The 19,913-nt window shown below is 45.4% G+C and overlaps 1 protein-coding gene and 1 long non-coding RNA gene across 2 annotated transcripts in view; one reads left to right on the forward strand and one right to left on the reverse strand.

Annotated features, from left to right (window-relative positions):
* The window catches only part of WWTR1 (WW domain containing transcription regulator 1), an 85,279-nt gene that overhangs the window by 61,548 nt on the left and 3,818 nt on the right, over positions 1-19,913 (forward strand). The window contains exon 3 of the mRNA XM_081190526.1: positions 9,450-9,655. Coding sequence (XP_081046652.1) covers positions 9,450-9,655 — 206 coding nt within the window. The remainder of the gene's footprint in view (positions 1-9,449; positions 9,656-19,913) is intronic.
* LOC308585516 lies at positions 15,803-18,627 on the reverse strand. The gene is made up of 2 exons (XR_014007459.1): positions 18,086-18,627; positions 15,803-16,080 (listed from the first exon to the last, which is right to left on the reverse strand). It is a non-coding gene; the product is annotated as an uncharacterized lncRNA (long non-coding RNA).

A 19,913-nucleotide genomic window follows, 5' to 3' on the forward strand; every position in this document is an offset into this window, starting at 1 on the left:
GCGGCATAAGTTTCCATGGACTAGAGCCCACTGTATCAGTTGCATGAAGTGTTCCCCTCTGTTGGCAGATTGCATACACACACAGTAAGGGTGGTAACCAATAAAGTCGTTCTATTCATGCAAGGACACCTTCTAGCACTATGGGCTTGCTGATCAGAAGGTCCCACAGCAGGTTCTTCTTATGGTTCCCAAAGTAGAGAAATGGCTACAGTAAATCCTGCTGTTGAAAAGTTAATTGCTTCATTCACCTGTTAATTCAGGTTTCCCATTTTCCCACACTAAGCCTGTTTAGCTCAACGTCTAGTACACTCCCCCCCCCCCACGCTGCATAAAAGCTAAAGGTAAAGGAACCCCTGACCATTAGGTCCAGTCATGACCGACTCTGGGGTTGCGGCGCTCATCTCGCTTTATTGGCCGAGGGAGCCGGTGTACAGCTTCCAGGTCATGTGGCCAGCATGACTAAGCCGCTTCTGGCGAACCAGAGCAGCGCACGGAAACGCCGTTTACCTTCCCGCTGGAGCGGTACCTATTTATCTACTTGCACTTTGATGTGCTTTCGAACTGCTAGGTTGGCAGGAGCAGGGACTGAGCAACGGGAGCTCACCCTGTCGCAGGGATTCGAACTGCCGACCTTCTGATCTGCAAGTTCTAGGCTCTGTGGTTTAACCCACAGTGCCACCCGCGTTCCAGCACTATGGTACTTCCCTGCAAAATCTGCTCCAGAGTGTTGGGTGAACTCCCAGAACAGATCAGGGGACATGCGGAGGAAGGAGAGAGAAAAAAAGGTTTCATTGAGCAAGCTGAAGTCCTTGCATGAAAGACACAACTCTGTGGATACAGCCCAAACTGTTTGTGAATGGAGATAGATAGATATACACTAGGGTTGGCATGCGTTCCGAGTTTCCCAGAAATAGCCGGTTTTTGGCCCTTGTAAACAGCATCTGGGTGGAAATCGCTGAAATGGCCATGAAAATCTGGACGTATGGCAGCCCATGTAGAAAGTGTAGACTTGGGTGAATTTCGTTTTTTTTTTTTATAAAAAAAAAAGCTCAAAACCTCATTATTATTATTATTTGAGATTTTCTGTCCCTTTTTGAAATATGGCAACCCTATATACACATAATCACACACACACACAGGTGTGTGGGGTAAGTGGAATCAGAAGTCCATGAAATGCAAAGGGCACCCTCTGTGACAGCTCCCTGCAGCAGTGTTTTCAAGCAACTGCGTCATGCTAGCGCAAACTGCATTAAAAATGGCTTGCATTATCTTAATGAGAATCGGCGCACATGGCGCTGCTTCACACATAAATGCAATCATGACATAGATCTGCCTCCATGCAGCTGCATTTCAAGTGGCCACCCACACTGCTATTCATGTATGAGGTTTCCCCCCCAGCTAGGATTACGATTTGATGTGCTCGATTCTTGGCTGATAAATAAGAACTGAATTTGCAAAAAAAAAGCATTCTTATGAATGCAGACAAATGGAAGTCTCTCCATTACCAGGTTTGCAGCAGCACAGCAGGAGGAGAAGTGGAGGAAGAACGCTACTCCTGCCATCTCCTCTCTGGGAGGCAGCATGCTCACATTAGGCTGTGTGTGTGTGTGTGTGTGTGTGTGTACACGTGCACATGTGCAAGATATGTGTGCTATATATTTGTGTGTGTGTGTGCATGTATGATGTGATATAGATCTTCTTCTTTTTCCTTGGCGATCACTCATAGCCGAGTAAGATTGTCTTCCATAAACACGGTTTTAACACTGAGTGTGTAAGTGACTGTGGAGGCCAATTCTGGATCCACACGTCCTTCCACAGTGGGGACACTGGTTTCCGGGTGGGAGCTGATCACGGTGTGGATTTGCCAAGCATGCCTTCCTCTTAGCATGTTTCTCCCTTACGTCCTGAATTCGAGTGTCTTCAAAGCCCATGACACCTTTGGTAAAGGCTCTTCTCCAACTGGAGCGCTCGCAGGCCAGTGTTTCCCAGTTGTTGGTGTTTATACTACATTTTTTAAGATTTGCCTTGAGACAGTCTTTAAACCTCTTTCGTTGACCACTTTCCATTTTTAAGTTCGGAATAGAGTAGTTGCTTTGGAAGACGATCATCAGGCATCCACACAACATGACCAGTCCAGCGAAGTTGATGTTGAAGAATCATTGCTTCACATAGGCACACTTTACAATTGCCTATGCTGTATTTTTCACAGCGGGTGGGGAAAAAGGAGAGGCAGGGAAAACACAAGCTTCTGCTAGTGCCCCTCCAAACTGCCTTGAACGTGCCCACCTCAAGTGGAGGAGATAGGGCAGGCTTTCTCAGGCTTGGCTCCATCAATACTTTCCATCCATTCTGACTTATTTTTTTCTCTTTCTTCAAGTCACCAGGAAATCCTACAGATAAAAGCATAGTGCAAACCTCTGTTAACAACAATGAGTGCGTGAACCACACTTTCCATATCCTGCTGTGATAATGTGGGATGTGACCTTCAGAGGTGGCGATTGTTCAGATCTGGGTACATTAGTCATGTGGAACTTCCAGAAATAAGGAGAATGAAGTTACCTTTGCCAAAGCTGGTGTTCGCTACAACAGACCTGAGATTTTGAGAGAGCAAAGCCCCAGCCTCAGCACTATCATTGCTTCACCTGCGCTGTGAAAGCTCTTCCGGTTTCAAGCTGTGTTTGAGCACTGAAGATCCTGAAATGAACTGGCAGGTGCCAGATGGGGATTGTGATGAATAATACAGTTTTCAGGTGATGGATGTATAATTTCTGAGGCACCTGAATCAACTTCTGCCCCATTTTGTAGAAATGTTTTTCCTTTTCAAAAATGTTATATTTTTCATTTTCACATTTTACAATATAATCACACATCTGAGTTAGCAGACCCAATTGAAATATCCAGTCATCGATGACCCCCCTTTCTGTGGTTAATTTTGTTACATCTTTCCCCACTGCTTATCCAGTTCATATCTTAACCACTAATCATCCTTTATGTTCTATTTTAGTTATTCTCACTGCACATTTTTATATCAGTCCTGCTAGTGATTTCAGTTGTTTACAGTAATTCTCCAGATAAGCAATAAATTTTCCCCATTCTATATTAAAACATCTCTCTTCTTGGTTTCTTAATCTTCTGCATATGCCATTTCTGCATATACCATCAGTTTTTGTTGCCAGTCTTCCTTAGTTGGAACTGTTTCTTTGTTCCATAAATAATTTCCTTTGTTCTTTGGATATCTCCAAATCTAAGAGAAAAGCTTCTGGGTTGCTGTTGTTTTAAAACAAATGTTATTTTCAACATTTTTTAAAACTTACTATATATCATTTCCCAGTATGCTTTTGCTACCTTACGAGACCATTGTAGAAATGTGTTTCCTTTCACCCAGTTGATGGAAGACCAGGCTTAAAAGATTTTGCTTCACAATCAGAGGGTTGGTTTTAGACATACCTGCTTTCTCAAATGTGATCCTCCAGATGTAAGCGGTAATATATGTGTGATGTTTACTGGGTGGAGTCAGACCGAGAGAAAAAGGCCTGAGTTCAAATCCCCATTCAGTTATCTTGGACCAGTCGTCTTTTCTCTTGACCTAACCCCATCTCAGGGTGGAGACACCTTGAGCTAGAACAAATTTGATAAATTTGAACACACCATACTGTAAGCATCAAGCAATTACATGAAGCCTATCCATGTCAGAACTGTCACTAGAGACAGGCCAGAACTGGTGTGCAAATGTGTACTCAATTAGAAGGTTAAAACAGAGATGGACAGACTTTAGACTTGTGGGAACTTCCTTCTTGATTACTAGAAATTCTGAGATTCACCAACAACGAACCAGGCGAGAAAAGGTCTCCCGGGGGACAGAGCCAATTATCTACCCCACTTCAGTGAGCCATACAAATCTACAAATACCAATCTACAAATACAGATCTGCACCTGAAAACTCAACACAACACAACTTAAAACGCAAATCTTAAAGCCAACCATCAGAGCACTACACAGACCTAGCCAAAAGATATATTAATATGCATATTTTGCAGGTGAGGGCCATAGAAGCTGACAGGTAAATGATTGGCAGAAGGCCATGATGGATAATCCTCCCCTCCTTTCAATTTTGTGTATTAAATAATTTTTACTGATCTTCAGATCTCCCAGAAATGTACCAGTGGATTCTGCAAAAAAAACCCTAAACGTCTACCAGCCCCTGTTGGAAGGAGGAATTGAACATTACACCACTTCTGTGGGGAACAGGTTTTTGGGTGGCACTAATTTGGCAAAGCAAGGTCTAGAGTAATTTTGTTTAGTAATTTCTAGTGTCTGCCACATTCAGGTTTGGAAGGGAATTCCTGCTTCCCTCTTCCTGCTTGGCTCATTTACTTGAGTCATTTAAAGCTATATATGCTGCACGTACCTTGATGTGGAGAATCATGTTTTCTCTTGGAAGGGCTATGTACATTCTGTGACTCTGCAGCTGGACCTCAAGCTCTTTGGGGAGACATTTAGCATCCTGAGCACCTTGGTTTTAGAAATACATATTAAAGGCAGGCTGTTGATCCATAAGTCTGAAAAGAGAGGCATGACAGCATGTGGCCAATGCCTGGTGAAAATTTAGAAGCCAGGGTGGGAAATGGCCTGAGTGGTGTGGTTTTTTTTGTGAGTGGGGCTCCAACACCCTCTATGGCTCCATCTTCACCATGGCTAGTGGAGGCAAAATAAGTTGTGCAGTATGAGCAGAATTATCTAGGTTTTCAAAAGATGTGCATGCTCCAAAACTTAGCTTTGTTTGGCACAGAATCTAGGTCACCTTGTCTCACAATGCAGACTCTTATATAGGGTTTGCGAAGTTCAATCCAGAGAAAACCTTTAAGAGTACAAAAATACTATTCATAAAACTGCATGCCAGTGTCTTAGTCTCTACGCCCCACCCACACATCCCACAGCTTCACCTGTGCAATGAAGACCACAATCCTAAAAATGCTGTGCTTGTTATAAGCCCGATTGAGCACCCTGGAAGTTACATCTAAGTAAACGTGTAGGATTTTGCTGTCAGACCACAGTTTGCTATATGCAGGAAGCAGGTGTACTGCAGAAGGGCAACTCCAAGGTGCATACTTGCACTCTGATAGGATCCATCCAGTCCTTGATGTGGCCTGCTGACCACCCAAGAAAGGTAATACGGCCACAGTCTCTAAAAACCACCTGGTTAAAACTGTTTTGCAATTAATCCAAATGAGTGGCATTGCACCGGCATCGTTTTAACAACCAACCAATGAGGATAGGAAATGGATGCTGAGTGTTTGCTTCCCTACACCTCTCTAGGTATCTGCTCCTAATGGCCAGGAGTTTTCTGCCTGGCTATTATTCTCCACCCAGAACTCCCAAGGAGAAGGTTCTCTGTGCACGTAGGACAGTGCAGTGTGTTTTTATTTAATACTTTACAGATTTTTGGACCATGGCATGCTCCAAACTGAAAAGCAGTATTTTTGCTGACCTTGTTGGAAGGCTAATGCTGTTTCTGGGAAGTAAACGAAACAGGCAGTTCTTTGTTGGCAAGAGCAGAGAGAGAGAGAGAGAGAGAGAGAGAGAGAGAGAGACTCCCCCCCCCCCAATGTCGTGACTAAGTCAAAAGTGTAATGTGGCTGGGTTTTGCTTCTGCAGACATGTGTTTTTCATCAGACAGCTCTGCATGACACTTGACGCTGGCCAGTTCGTAATGAACTATTCTGGGGGTGGGGTGGAGTACCTTTTCTATGGGGGCTAACCCACAACTGTACTTAGACTCTGCCGAGGCCAAAAGAATAAAAACTGCGCCAGCCATTTTAACAAATGCGTCATTGACGTTTTACACCTGTGCTGATGGGTGCCTCCTCCGCCTGTAGCCTCCGCTTTGCGTATGTCCAGCAAATAAATCGCCCCTTTCCGCTGCCAAAGGACCATTCTTGCTAATAGTTGTTAACCCTGCTCTGTGGTAAATTTGTCCATTAAACTTACAAAGAATATATAGCAAGGGCCTGTGCGAGGCCTAGTTGGAAAGTAAGCGTAGCTGAGTTTCCCAGTGGAGTGAAGAAAAATCACCTTTCTTCAGTTTACAGTGCAAAAGTGCAAAACGAAAACACATATGGTCACAAATCCTGGGACTTAGAGAGGTCAAGGTTGTCTCGTGTGGAGGTGGTTGTGGCCTTGTGATCTCATTTGCTGATGGGGCTGAATGCCTTTGAATGCTCAGGTTCCTCTTACTTTTCCTTTCCTCCACTCTTCCATTGTTCAAGTAGGGTTTGAATCCTAAAGCTGGACTTTTTGCAATAAGGAAGGTGATGAGAAAACACACCGGAAAGGCTCCGTACATTGTGCAACTCTCCCTGCGAATCAATGGGAACGAATGCCTGATAAATAGCCAACGTTGTCTGACTTCCCCACAAGCTTTGTGTAAGCAAGTCAGAACGAATGCTAAATAAATAGCTTATCTGAAAGTGGCCCAAGTGAGGTCGCTTTCCAGCTGGTGCCAAATGAGATCACTTCCCTGTTTCTTTTCCTTGCTCATGAGTCAGGGGGCCAGGAAGGTCAGAGGCAGTTAATGCTTCTGAAAACCAATTGCTGGAAGTCACAGGAAGGAAGGTGCTCATGGGTCCTGATTGCTGATTTTCAACCGGCACCTGGTTAGCCACTGCGAGAACAGGATGCTGGACAAGATGGGCCACTGTGACTGGCCTGATCCTGCAGGATCTCCTGACGTTCTTAAAATACACTTGAAACTCATGGGGCTTTTGAGCCCCTGTAAGTCTCAAATTGGGTTTAAAGCCATCTGTGCTGCTTCATAGCCAGCAAGAAACAAGGGCAAAAATGTGGGCAGATTTGCTGAATGCACCAGACTTCCCACAGTATGAATGGTGGGTCCTGCCCTGAGGACGACTTCCACCTCGTAGCCTGGGGAAAGGCAAGGGGAGGACATTGGTAGCCAGCCAGCGAGATGCCCTCCATCACCTATTAACAATTGGCCATGCCGGCTATGGCTCAGGGGAGTTGCAGTTCGACATCTAGAGAGCACCACGTTGGATATCCCTGCAGTACACGTATGGTATCACACAGAGTGTATCTGGGCCATTTCATAATAAGGCACACATCTGTGGGTTGTGGGGCAATGTGGCCCTTTTTTAAAAAAGAAGAAGGCTGTTCTCACTGTATGAAGGCCTCAACTGCTCTCTGCTCCTTCCAGATGGAATGATTATCAGAGGGAACACTCTAGGACTTCTGTTCATTATTAGCAGCACTGCTTCAGCCAATTGCTCCTGGGGCAATGTCTGAGCTGCTGCAAAAATAGGATACATAGTGGTAAGATAACTCACGAATGGTTGCTTTCGAGGGGTAATATTTGCATCTCGTCTGTCCTCCAAAGGTGATCAGGGTGGCTCATATCAGATGGTCTATCCGGGTTGCGGCTTAGCTTAAGAAACTGAATTGCACTGGGTGACTTCAGACCGCTCTCGTGTCCCACAGTTCTGTTACAGAAACCAGCCAAATATCCCACACTTTAAGCTAAATTTTAAAACCGCGCCAAATCTTTCACAGTAGGCACATAGATCTGCAGCTGTTATAACTGATGTCTCTGATGGCTCTGGAAATTGACCAGCCTAAACTTACCTTTTAACACGAGTGGGTGGGGAATAGTAGGATACCTAAGGAATTGCTGACATTACTGAAAAGGAATTGGTATGGCATACCAGCAGTTTGTCAAACGCACCATTCTGCTATTCATGCAGTTTGCATGCTGTAATAGCAGATGGGCAGATTTTCACCGACTGCAACCCAAAGTAAACCTTGTAGAGACTATTTGGAGGGGAAGGCGCTCTTTGTTCAGATGGTATAGACAAGTTTCTCGGGGGAAAGTTGGCAAGAGTCAGCCACAGAGCTTGTGTTGATTTTCCTTTCTTTTGCTTTGCTTCCTTTTCTTCTTTTGTTATTTGTGAAAGCCCTCTAGATTCCGAGTCACTTCCTCACTCCGCGTTCATTATTGTTTTACCCGCTTTGATATGTCAACTGTAAGAGAGATTAAACAGAAGCATGGAAAAGATGTCTAGCTTTCTCCAACACACTTAGTTTACCTGTCGCCTTCTGGTATGGATGCCTATGTTTCCATTCTCTGCTTGTTCTCCTTGAACCTCCTAACTCTTGCAATCTGTCCCCTGTTCTTTCTGCCTGTTCTGCTTACTGCTACCACCCACCAAGCAAGCCCATCAGCCAGGTGTCTACAAACTCAGTTGCCTGGATTGCTCAGTTGGCTAGAGCGTGGTGCTGATAATACCAAGGTTGCAAGTTCAGTCCCTGTATGGGACAGCTGCATATTCCTGCATTGCAGGGGATTGGACTTAGATGGTCCTTAAGATCCCTTCCAACTCTGAAATTCTGTGATTGCATTTTGCTGAAGACACACACCCCTACCTGCAAGACTGTTGTTCTTATGTTGCGGTTGGATCTAAGAGGCAGCTGAGCATGAAAGGGGAGCATGGAGGTCCTCAGAAAGGGGCATTCCTGAGCTCTGAGAGCAAAATATGTTCAGTTTTTTTGTTAAACTATTAAATTAGGAGTTCTTGAACACAGTGGGTTTTTGGCTTGGACATTGTTCGTCAGATTTAATTAACCACTTTGGGGGACTTTCAATTAAAAGACCGAGTCACTTAAGTTTGTGGTGATTGTAACACCCCGCTGAAAACTTGTCAATGACTTTTAATACGGCTTTCACAAAGCGTTGGCTTTCAACGTGGTTTGAAGTCGTAGTTCAGTTATGAATCCGAAGGGATAGCTCGGGGCAAATCCACTGGCACTGATCCACCAAGTTAAACCATGACACTCACTCCCACAGGAGGCAGCGATGGTCTCAGCAACTTGGAGGGCTTTAAAGGACAAATTCATGGAGCATAAGGTTATCAATGGCTACTTGCCACGTTGGCTATTCTCAGCCTCCATTGTCAGATACAGTGATGCTTCCGAACACCAGTTTCTGGAAACCACGGGAAGAGAACTGTGCTCTTGAGGTCAGGTCCTGCTTGCCATCCCACTGGCATCTGGGTGAGAACAGGATGTTGGGCTGGATGGGCTATTGGCCTGATCCAGGAAACCATTCTTCTGTTCCTATCTTCAGAACAATGCATGGGGAAGTGTCACTCATACAGTAGTAAGGACCTGTCAGTGTCGTTCCAAAGCTGCAGATTTTAAAACAGCTTCATTGCTTTCCAGCGTGTTTCTGGGCCAAATTCAAAGTGTTAACACTGGTGTTTAAATGCCTAGATTAGAAGGGGGTTGTATGCTGAAGACATACCTCTTTGCCTTGGCCTGTAATTTATTTTGGACTGTTTTTAAAGCTGTAATTAATACTCTGTTGAAGGGCAGGTGCTAATAATAATAATAATAATAATAATAATCTACAAATTGTTTTCTAAACTGTGTTTTCTCCTTAGTAATGAATCACCAGCACCAACCGCAAATGACACCCAGTACAACTATATCCCAGCAGAACCACCCTACCCCAAACCCTCAAGCCGCCTTATTGAACATGCCGAATGCCTTGACTTCCCAGCAGCAGCAGCAACAGAAGCTGAGGCTTCAGAGGATCCAGATGGAACGAGAGAGGATTCGCATGCGCCAGGAGGAACTCATGCGTCAGGTATTGCTATGTTTTTAGGCAAACCCTGTTAGTGCTGTTGGATCTTTGGAAGATTAAAGAGGTCCTGGTTTGGGTGTTCACTCCTTCACACAGTGAGGGAGCATGCATACTTGTTCCTAGCTTCTCCAAATGGCGTATGAACATACTCAGAGGAAGGGAGGGGGCAGGATGTATATGGGGCACTAATATTCTCATGTGCTTTGCTCCTATTGGTGGCTAGTGCCCACATGACCATCACATGGAGAGCTTCCCTATGACAAAGGCTACAAATACTCCCAAGGGCTAGTTCTTAAGTCTGTTTCAGCAGTTTGCGGCCAGCTGTGAAACTGATGTCATTTTGCATTTACAGATATCTTAGACTTAATGTCATTAGCAATTATACACTGCCTGGAGACTTTCCTCATCATGTATGTGTTGCACAACTTTGGACTTCACTTATGATATAAGATTTGGCTTTTATAATGCCTCACATCTGGTGCTTCATTTATATGACTTTAAGGAATTACTACTACTACTACTACTATTATTATTATTAACTAAACTCGTATATAGCCCTATATCCACAGGTCCTAGGGCGGTTCACAAGATAAAATCACAACATAAAAACACAAAATACACAATCAAAGGAAGAAAGCATTCTGAACCATTGCAAATGATGCTTTTCACAAACTGGGGAGTATCTCCCTTTAGAAGATACTGTGCTTTGCCCCAAATATTAATCCGTTTCCCTAGATAACACACTTAACCACTTATTCCAAGGAGCAATGTGGGTAGGAATTAAATATAGTCCAGTTTTATGAAGGCGATTTCGGCATTCAGTGCAAGTTTTCTGCATATGTTCTTCAGTGCTTTATTTCCCTGCAGTTCCACAGGTCCATTTCTAAGAATGAAAGAATGCCAACTGTAAATACACAGTATTAGATAAGCTTGGCAGTTTCAAAGTTTTTAGCTTTGCTTACTAAATACAAGCAAAATAATAAACGTAAGAATTTAGATCGCTCTCTAGGGCAAGGGTGATGATCTACAGCTTCCAATAACCAGCTAGCATGCCCAGTGCCTAACGATGATTGCAGTTGCAGTTCAGTAACATCTGGAGGGTCAAGCCAAATTATCCTATTTGCATAGGCAAAACATTCTGGAAAATTTTTCCGATTCATTTTTTTAAAAAATTGAAAACCCACATTGCTGCCTGCCCTAACAGCATACACAGTTAAGCGAAGTTACAAACACATCACACCAAGTCCCCATGGTGATCTGTCTACACTTTAAAAACCCCCAGCTTAGGTTGCTATTCTGTGCTCATTTTCTTAGGAGCTCATCCTAATGAACTCGACAGGGTTTATTTCCGGGTAAATATGCATTGGACTGGGATGCAAAAGATCTAGAATGGGGGTGGGGCTGGAATTCTCCTGCCTACAGTGTCCTTTTGCCTTTGGGATTTCTGCCTTAACCCCCTTTGGCTATTCCAGGGTAACATTTGTTTATACTGTATTTAGTAAGGCGGTATCGAATTTCTTGGCAGCAAACAGAGGTATGGTTTCTATTTGTGCAGCGACACCAGTTGGCATGTCGCTTCTGGCGGGTTATTAACGCTCCGTCAGATGTACCAAGGATGCCACTGACCCTATCAGGACATATCAAAGCGTGTGCTGCAAAATTCCCCTCCCCCCTCCCCTGCACAGCCCCATCTTTTTTGCTTTTAAAATAACTATCCAAAGATATATGTAGCTGTTTATGTCAAATCTCCCTCATCGGAAAGCTGTGTCCATTCAAAGACCAATAATAGTAAAATGAAATATAAAAATGGATTCCGTTTTATCTCCATTGACATGAATGCAAGCTGGCGGCGTTAGGTTCTTCTGTAGGCAGTTATCCTAATGGAGCGGCTTTCTCAGTCTTTTTGTTGCTGTTGAGAAGTTATTTGCCCCTGATCAGTTTACACTGAGCCTCTCTTACATTTTGATATAAACATCTTCTTTGTTTATGAAATTATGCACAAGATGGCAAAAAGGATGCAGGGCATAGTCTCTAACCGGGTACCCTTCATATCAGCGTTTGAAATTCTCCAGGCGCATTTTGTTCCTGGCTTCCGGCCACTTGTGACCAAGTGAAGATACCTGGGCACCAGGATGGCGCCAGACGTCTCCACCATCTGGAGGAGCATGCGTGGGAATCCTTGGGTCTTGGCTGTTTTCACACGCTAGCAACGCATCCTGTAGAAGTCCATCCATTATATTTATCTGAACAATCAGAATGAATTTCAGGAACCAAAAAGTCGTACCTTGGAAGTCGAACGGAATCTGTTCCGGGAGTCCGTTTGACTTCCAAAACATTTGGGAACCAAGGCACGGCTTCCAATTGGAAGCCGCAAAAGTCGCAACGAACGTTCGGGTTCCAAAGAACATTCACAAACCGGAACAATTGCGGCGTTCGGGAGCTGAAACGCTCGTCTTGCAAGGCATTCGAGTTCCAAGGCACGACTGTATTGAAAAATACAACTTTGGAGCCATCTGGCCTCAAATGGCAAGTTTTGGTTGCTGTAACCATGGTTTATGGAGCATACGGCTTGCCCCAGAAAACACTGGGAACTGCTGTTTATGCCTCCCAGAGCCACGGTTTCCAGTGCACTGAACAAGCTACAGTTCCCAGGATGCTTTGGGGGAAGCTGTGTGCTTTAAATGCATGGCACGGATGTGACTTCGGAAGCCTTAGATGATTGGCTCGGCAAGACTGCTTCCTGTAACCCAACATTGTGTTTCTTTGTTACTCCCTGGTCTGTGCCACGTTCAGTCACTTGTTGGATGGAGGCCCCGCTTTTGGACCCTGAAAAATCCTTAGCCGAGCCGTGCAAGGCAAGTCACTTGGTCTTGGGAGGACGGAGCTGTTCAAACCTTACGAGCTCTGCCATGTCGCAGTTGTGCGTGCTAATTTTAATGAGGAGCAGATTTTTTTTTGCTCCCGCCAGCAGCTTTAAAAAAAGAAATTGTGGTGCAATCCTTAGCCCGCAGCCTTTAATCAGCAGGAACTTTTATGAACTTCCTGTCTGCAGTCTGGGCGGTACTGATGGTCGACTCAAGGTAGCAGACCCCACCCAACTGCCGGAATCCTTTACTGTTGCCTTTTCTTTTCATAGAATCATAGTATTATGCAACCCATTTAAGGGGAGGGAAAATGATGTGTGTTGGGGGGCGGGTGGGCTGGCTGCTAGGCGACTGAAAGGGGGGGGGAAGGGTTTGGGTGAAAGGGAGTGGAATTATTTCTCCTCCAGTACCGAGTCCCCAACTTGACAGCAGCTGCTGTTGCCTGGCTATCTTACAGCAGGCTTGCTCTGCAGAAATTTCCGACTCGGCAGCTGCCCTGCCTGGAAGGATACGCCCAGCAGCTCTTTGGAGCTGATGGGGTTTCTCCTTCCCCATATCCTGCTTCAGTTTTAGAAGGTTGGGACGATGTTTGATCACTAATCACTTAATTGTTAAACTATGGAATTTGTTTCTACCGAAGAGCAGTGACAGCCGCCAACTTGGATGGCATTAAAAGAGGATCGCACAAATTCACAGAGGGAAAGGGATGTCTGCTAGCCACAGTGGCTATGGACTACCTCACCTGTCGGAGACAGTATGCCTTGGAATGCCTTCTGGCTGGGAGTAACAAGTTGGTAGGGCACTGCTGTGCTCAGGTCTTGTTTGCAGGGTTGCCATAGGCATTTGGTTGGCCACTGTGAGAACAGGATGTTGGGACTAGGTGGCCCACTGACCTGACCTCTCGGGCTCTTCTTATGTGTTCAAGTAGCGTTTCCCAAACTTGGGTCTCCGCTGTTTTTTGGACTAATAATAATAATTTATTATTTATACCCCGCCCATCTGGCTGGGTTTCCCCAGCCACTCTGGGCGGCTTCCAACAAAACACTAAAATACAATTCCCATCATCCCTGACCACTGGTCCTGCTAGCTAAGGGTGATGGGAGTTGTAGTCCAAAAACAAGTTTGGGAAACCCTGTCAGCTAAAGAGGTTTGGTGAGCTGAGAGAGCTGCCTTAGTTTCGTCAGTTAGCATGTGATTCATATTTCATGTGCATAGTTGTAACTTAATTTGATTTCTGCGCTCCCCCTGTCTGTTTCGGAAATGAACAGTGTCATCCCATGAACGTCTACCCTGAATTTTAAGACTTCCTTTATTTCATGGGGTTTACTCCCTAGTAAGTACATTGAGGACAGCAGCCAATATGATCTAAAATGGGCAAACGGGCTTCAAACAGTTTCCTTGATGAAGCTCGCAATGGGAAGAGCGTCTGCTTCCTTTGCATGCCAAAGATCTCAGGTGTGATTCCCAGAATGCCCCCTGCTTGAAGCCCTGGAGAGTCCCTGCCAACCAGTGTGGACAATACTGAGCTCGAGGGACCAATGGTCTGGCTCGGTATAAGGCAGCTTCCTATGTTCCTAGATCGTCATCTCACCATGCAGTCCTAAGTCTGGAGTAAATCAGAAGGATGGCTTAACCACCCAGCCAAAACCCATCAGGGTTTCTAATATTAAATGACTTTCCCCCTCCCATTAGGAGTAACAGGAGGGAAATCTGAGGGAGACATTCAGATCAGCTCCTCAGCTGGTATAATTTTCTCCCCAGTTCAGTGGTGGTAATGGTGGGGTGTTGCTGGACCATAAATAGTTTGCATCCTTTGGCTCCAATCAGTTTCCCAATACTACCCTGACAATCCACACCACCACCACTTTCATCTGTACAGCTATCGCAGCTCCAATGTTGGCTAGGTCAGAGCATCAAATATTTTTGTAGTAGCAGGCAAGGAGGGGGAAAATGGTATCCAGTCTCTCTTTCTCTGGCATCAAAGATCTGGTTTATCTTAGGGCTCCCCAGACCCTGTCCAGGGACTGTAGGATTGCAGCATAAGAATGGTTTGCAGTTAAAGCACATACCCTCACAAAAAAGAATCCTGGGGACTGTAGTTTACTTCATAACAGAGCAGCAGTTCCCAGCACCCCATGCAAACTACACCTCCCAGCATTCTTTGGGGTAAGCCATTTGCTATAAATATGTGCTGAATGAGTTTCAAATGTAGGATGTGGGTGTGACTTAGAGTGCTGCACTACAGAACAGGGGAATTTGAGGAATAGAAATGCCAGGGGAGGTGGGGTGTAATCTGGATATTTTTTGTTGTTGCCCTCCATCAGAGGACCGGGTGAGACGGAAGTACAGTGAGGAGCAGCATGAAACCAGACTCTTCCCACATTCTCAAAGGGGCAATTCAGCGGCTGGCGCATCTGCAGCTATTTCTGCAGGGAAAGGTTACAGGAAATGTGGCTGGAGATTTCCAGAATCATTTTGCACAGAGTAAATTATGCCAGGGAAGGGCTGTAGCTCAGGGGTAGAGCATCTTGTCTTGCAAGCAGAAGGTCCCAGGTTCAATCCCTGGCATCTTCAGACAGGGTTGGGAGAGAATCCTGCATGAAAACCTGGAGAACTGCTGCCAGTCAGTGTAGTAAAGCTAAAGGGACCCCTGACCATTAGGTCCAGTTGTGACCGACTCTGGGGTTGCGATGCTCATCTCGCTTTATTGGCCGAGGGAGCCGGCGTACATCTTCCGGGTCATGTGGCCAGCATGACTAAGCCGCTTCTGGCGAACCAGAGCAGCGCATGGAAACGCAGTTTACCTTCCCGCCAGAGTGGTACCTATTTATCTACTTGCACTTGACGTGCTTTCGAACTGCTAGGTTGGCAGGAGCAGGGACCGAGCAATGGGAGCTCACCCCTGTCACGGGGATTTGAACCGCCGACCTTCTGATCGGCAAGCCCTAGGCTCTGTGGTTTAACCCACAGCGCCACCCACGTCTCTGCCAGTGTAGACAATACTAAACTACATGGCCCAATGGTCTAACTCAGTATAAGGCACCTGTTCCTTCTCTCTCTCTGTGTGTGTGTGTCTAAAGAAATAGTTGTGTGTGTGTGTGTGTGTGTGTGTGTGTGTGTGTGTGTGTGTGTGTGTGTAGAGACAGTGAACATTTGAGCATGCTGCAGCAATATCACACAGCTGCCTTGATCTCCCCTTTCTCTTTTTTTCCTGACTCCTCTCCCCTTTGCTTTCTGGAAGATGGTTGTACTCACAGCACCACCACCAAAGAGAACAGACTGCAGCGGCTGCCAAAGGTCATTTTTTAAAAAAAGAAAGAAAGAAAAGAAGGTGTCAATGATTGAGCATGTCATGATTGGCCTGCAGGAGGGACTCCTTTTGCCAGATGACTTGCTGCTCTCCCAGAAGTGTCATGTCTGGTTCTGTGTGCTCACAGACCTGTCATCTGCTTGGCACTGCCGTAGCAGACCTGAAACACCCCTCATTTGCTGCAAAGCAGGAGTGAAGAAGGCTTTTCACCTGAGGGACACATTCCCTTCCAGAATAGTAGGTGGGACACATTCCTGCGGTGCAAAAGAGGGTAGAGGAATGAATTTGAGTTCTACCTTCTGTACAGTAGGCTAGTTTCTTCTCTCTCTCTCTCTCTCTCTCTCTCTCTCTCAATCTCTCTCTCTCCTGAATCAGACTTCAGGTGTACAGTCCACACAGGCAGAGAAACACTCTTGAAGGCTTGAGGTTTTCCCATACGTGCTGTAAACTCTGATGTTGACTAGCCCTACCACGAGGCAGAGTGAGGCCTTGCATTTAAAGGAGCATCGTACCACCACAACTTCCCCCAAAGAATCCTGGGGTCTCCTAACAACTCCTTAACAAACTGGGAATTTCGAAGTCTGGTCACTTGAATCCTAGTCTAACTCACCCTTCTCCCAACAAGATGCTTTGGACTACAACTCCCACAATCCCTCGCTGTTGGTTGCGTTTGCTCAGGCTGATGGGAGTTGTAGTCCAGCAACCTCTGGAATGACAAAAGTTGCCCTGTGGCCAGAGTTCTTCGACCTTGGCTCCCCAGATGTTGCTGGACTCTGACCCCCACCAGCACCAGCCTGCATAGCCAGCGGATGATGAAAGGTAGTCCAACAACATCTGGAGGCAGAAGATTGAAGGATGCTACTATAAGGCAAGGCTTTCGGCCTAGTTCAAGAGTGCCACAAAGCTTCCACTGCTTGTATTACAGAAGGTACCTGAGCTTTATAGCCACGGGGGTGGGCAACCTGTGGCCCATGACCTAATTCCATGTGGGCAGTTGAGGAGGGGGGAAAGGTTAGCAGAAGGGGGCTGCCCTGCCCTATTTTCTCCTCTGCCCCCACCCATCTCCGGCATGTGCCCACCCCCTGAAACATCACCGCCTGAGAGAATGCGGCCACTGGCAGGGAAAAAGGTTTCCCACCCTTACTTTAAATGGGGAGCACGTAATAAGGAAGTCTGCCAGCTGAAATTTAGGTGGCAGCCTTTGAACATCATTGTGTGAAGCAGCCTCAGGCAAGCAGACTAGCCTTGCCAGCGATGCAAGCGAGTAACCCAGCCCTACACCACATTCCACGTGTTCAGTTGCAAATTATTTGTGTGTTCTCCAATTTTGCAAATCTGCGCAACGGAGGCAACAGCCCTGCTCATAGATCCTAGGCCACAGCTTCCCCAAGAGCTGAGAAGAGCAAAGGAAGGGAAAATCAATGTGTGGGTTGGGGGTGGCGGGGAGAGGCATTGGCTGGCTTCATGGTTTTTCCCACATTGCAATTTTTGCATAGCACGTGCACACACACACACCATGATTTGCAATATATTGCCAGGTCAAAAAAATATGAAACCGATATCATGATATGGACTTCAAACCAGTTTGGATGTTGTTGTTTAGTCGTTTAGTCGTGTCCGACTCTTTGTGACCCCATGGACCAGAGCACGCCAGGCACTCCTGTCTTCCACTGCCTCCCGCAGTTTGGTCAAACTCATGCTGGTAGCTTCGAGAACACTGTCCAACCATCACATCCTCTGTCGTCCCCTTCTCCTTGTGCCCTCCATCTTTCCCAACATCAGGGTCTTTTCCAGGGAGTCAAGGCTTCTCATGAGGTGGCCAAAGTATTGGAGCCTCAGCTTCAGGATCTGTCCTTCCAGTGAGCACTCAGGGCTGATTTCCTTAAAAATGGATAGGTTTGATCTTCTTGCAGTCCATGGGACTCTCAAGAGTCTCCTCCAGCACCATAATTCAAAAGCAGATATATTACCTAGTGCCCTTCCATTAAAACACAAGCACTTATTGACATACATTAAGTGATTTTGGTGAAAGCATGAAAACGACAGGTTTCTCTGAGGTCTCAAAGGCACAGTTTGAATTTAGCAATCCGAGAGGAGGGTGCCAGATGTACCGCGTCAGCATCCCAAACTAGGTTTGGTTCCCATTTGCATTCCAGAAGCAGCGTCATTAGATTTCCAGGGTGAGAGGTAATTAAATCTGCCCGGCTGGACAACAGGAAATAGCCAGTGATATTATATTTCATATACATACTGTGATACTTACTGCCACTTAGGTGTAGTACACACAGCAGGTTTGAGCAAATGTGAGCCGTCTGATATTCATTTGTGCTGGGAGAAAAGAAGGGGGAAGCGGGTTTTAATTGTTTGATAGTTACCTTGTCCTGAAGTGGCAAAGAGCTTGAATGTAAAGGTACAGAGACACATGCAACGCCCCCCACCCCATGGCAGGTTTTGTGTTATTACATGACTGTTGCTGCTGTTAGTCAACGGGTGCAAGCGTAAGATTATATATGGAGTGAAGCAATAACAAGTATTCAATTGCCCACATTCCCATCATACATTCACAGGGAACTCTGGGAATTGTTGCCCTGTGAGTTTATGCAGGAGAAATTCCCAGTGGATTATGCCCACAGACATACTTGCAGACCTGTAAATTTAGAATTGCAATGTGCTATATTTTTTAACTTTTCATATTTTTTTTGCTACAATCTGTAGTTGGATCAGTATGCAATCAGTTGTGTAGATGACTCTCAAGAGAAATAGGGATTCTCTGCTCTTTCCTATTACAGTGGTACCTCGGGTTACATACATGCTTCAGGTTACAGACTCCGCTAACCCAGAAATATTACCTCAGGTTAAGAACTTTGCTTCAGGATGAGAACAGAAATCGTGCTGCTGCAGCGCAGCGGCAGCAGGAGGCCCCATTAGCTAAAGTGGTGCTTCAGGTTAAGAACAGTTTCAGGTTAAGAACGGACCTCCAGAACGAATTAAGTACTTAACCTGAGGTACCACTGTAATAGAAGTTCCTTTTGTATTTTTCCTTAGGGAATACAAGTACAAATGGGAACACACCCTGTGTCATCATCTTTTCGCCCACTTGGTGTCACTGTCACACTACAGAAAACAACAACAACACAGACATTCCTGGCATTCTCTCATGTACTTCCTGTATAGAAGTTTTGCATCCTTACTTCCTCCTTAGTCAGTTATTATATTCCGAATAAAGGAAAGGAAACAAGGTGTGCTGCTGCACATTAACTGTAGGTCATCCTGGCACAAATTGTACCCACTTGCTAGCTCCTGGGTATGAGCGGCAAACTCCACGTATTGAATCAATTGATGCATGCATGCTGTCTTAACTTTCGTATCATGGGCTTCCTGCATTGTCTTGCATCACTGCAAATCAGAAGTCGCTCCAGGAAATAATGATGCACCTACTGAGATCAGTATGTGGACATTTTTTAATGGCTACTTTGGGACTGCCTGCTGAGAAGCTTATGTCTGTGTTAGTGAAATTCTGTAATGTAATGAATCACCTCTTTCCCCAACCCCTCTGCCTTCCTTTTCTAGTCTGTGAAATAACGGAGGGTATTTGTTTCCAGCAAAAGGGGCCAGGGTTTGGAAAAAGAAACAGGGCAGATCCAGCAATCCTAACCTCATTTTGTTGTTGCATGTTTGTTTGTTGTTATTAATTTGATATATTACCCGCCTTTTGCCACACCGTCCCAGGGAAGGTCACAACGATTTAAAATGCAACATTAAACACAGTTTATGTGGGATTAAGGCCCATTGAATTCAGTGGGCCCATTAAATTCTGTTAAGATCGCCGCTTAAAATATTTGCAACGCCTTGTAACATTTGTGATCTGCAGGCTGTTAGTAAGTCACTGCAATTTTGTGTCTATGCATGTGTATGCCTTATACACTTGAGTGGTCGTTCCCAAACTCCCCCTGTCCCCACAGATCACTTGGAACATTTCTAATGGACCACTTACTGATTTTTTTTTTTGCCTGTTGTAGCAATTGCAAGGTGCAGTGCTAGATCCTGTATGATTTTAAATGGTGCTTTTGCAGACAATGCCACTGAA

Source organism: Podarcis bocagei (genome assembly GCF_964188305.1).
Source record: "Podarcis bocagei genome assembly, chromosome: 4".
In the NCBI taxonomy this organism is placed as follows: Eukaryota; Metazoa; Chordata; class Lepidosauria; order Squamata; family Lacertidae; genus Podarcis; species Podarcis bocagei.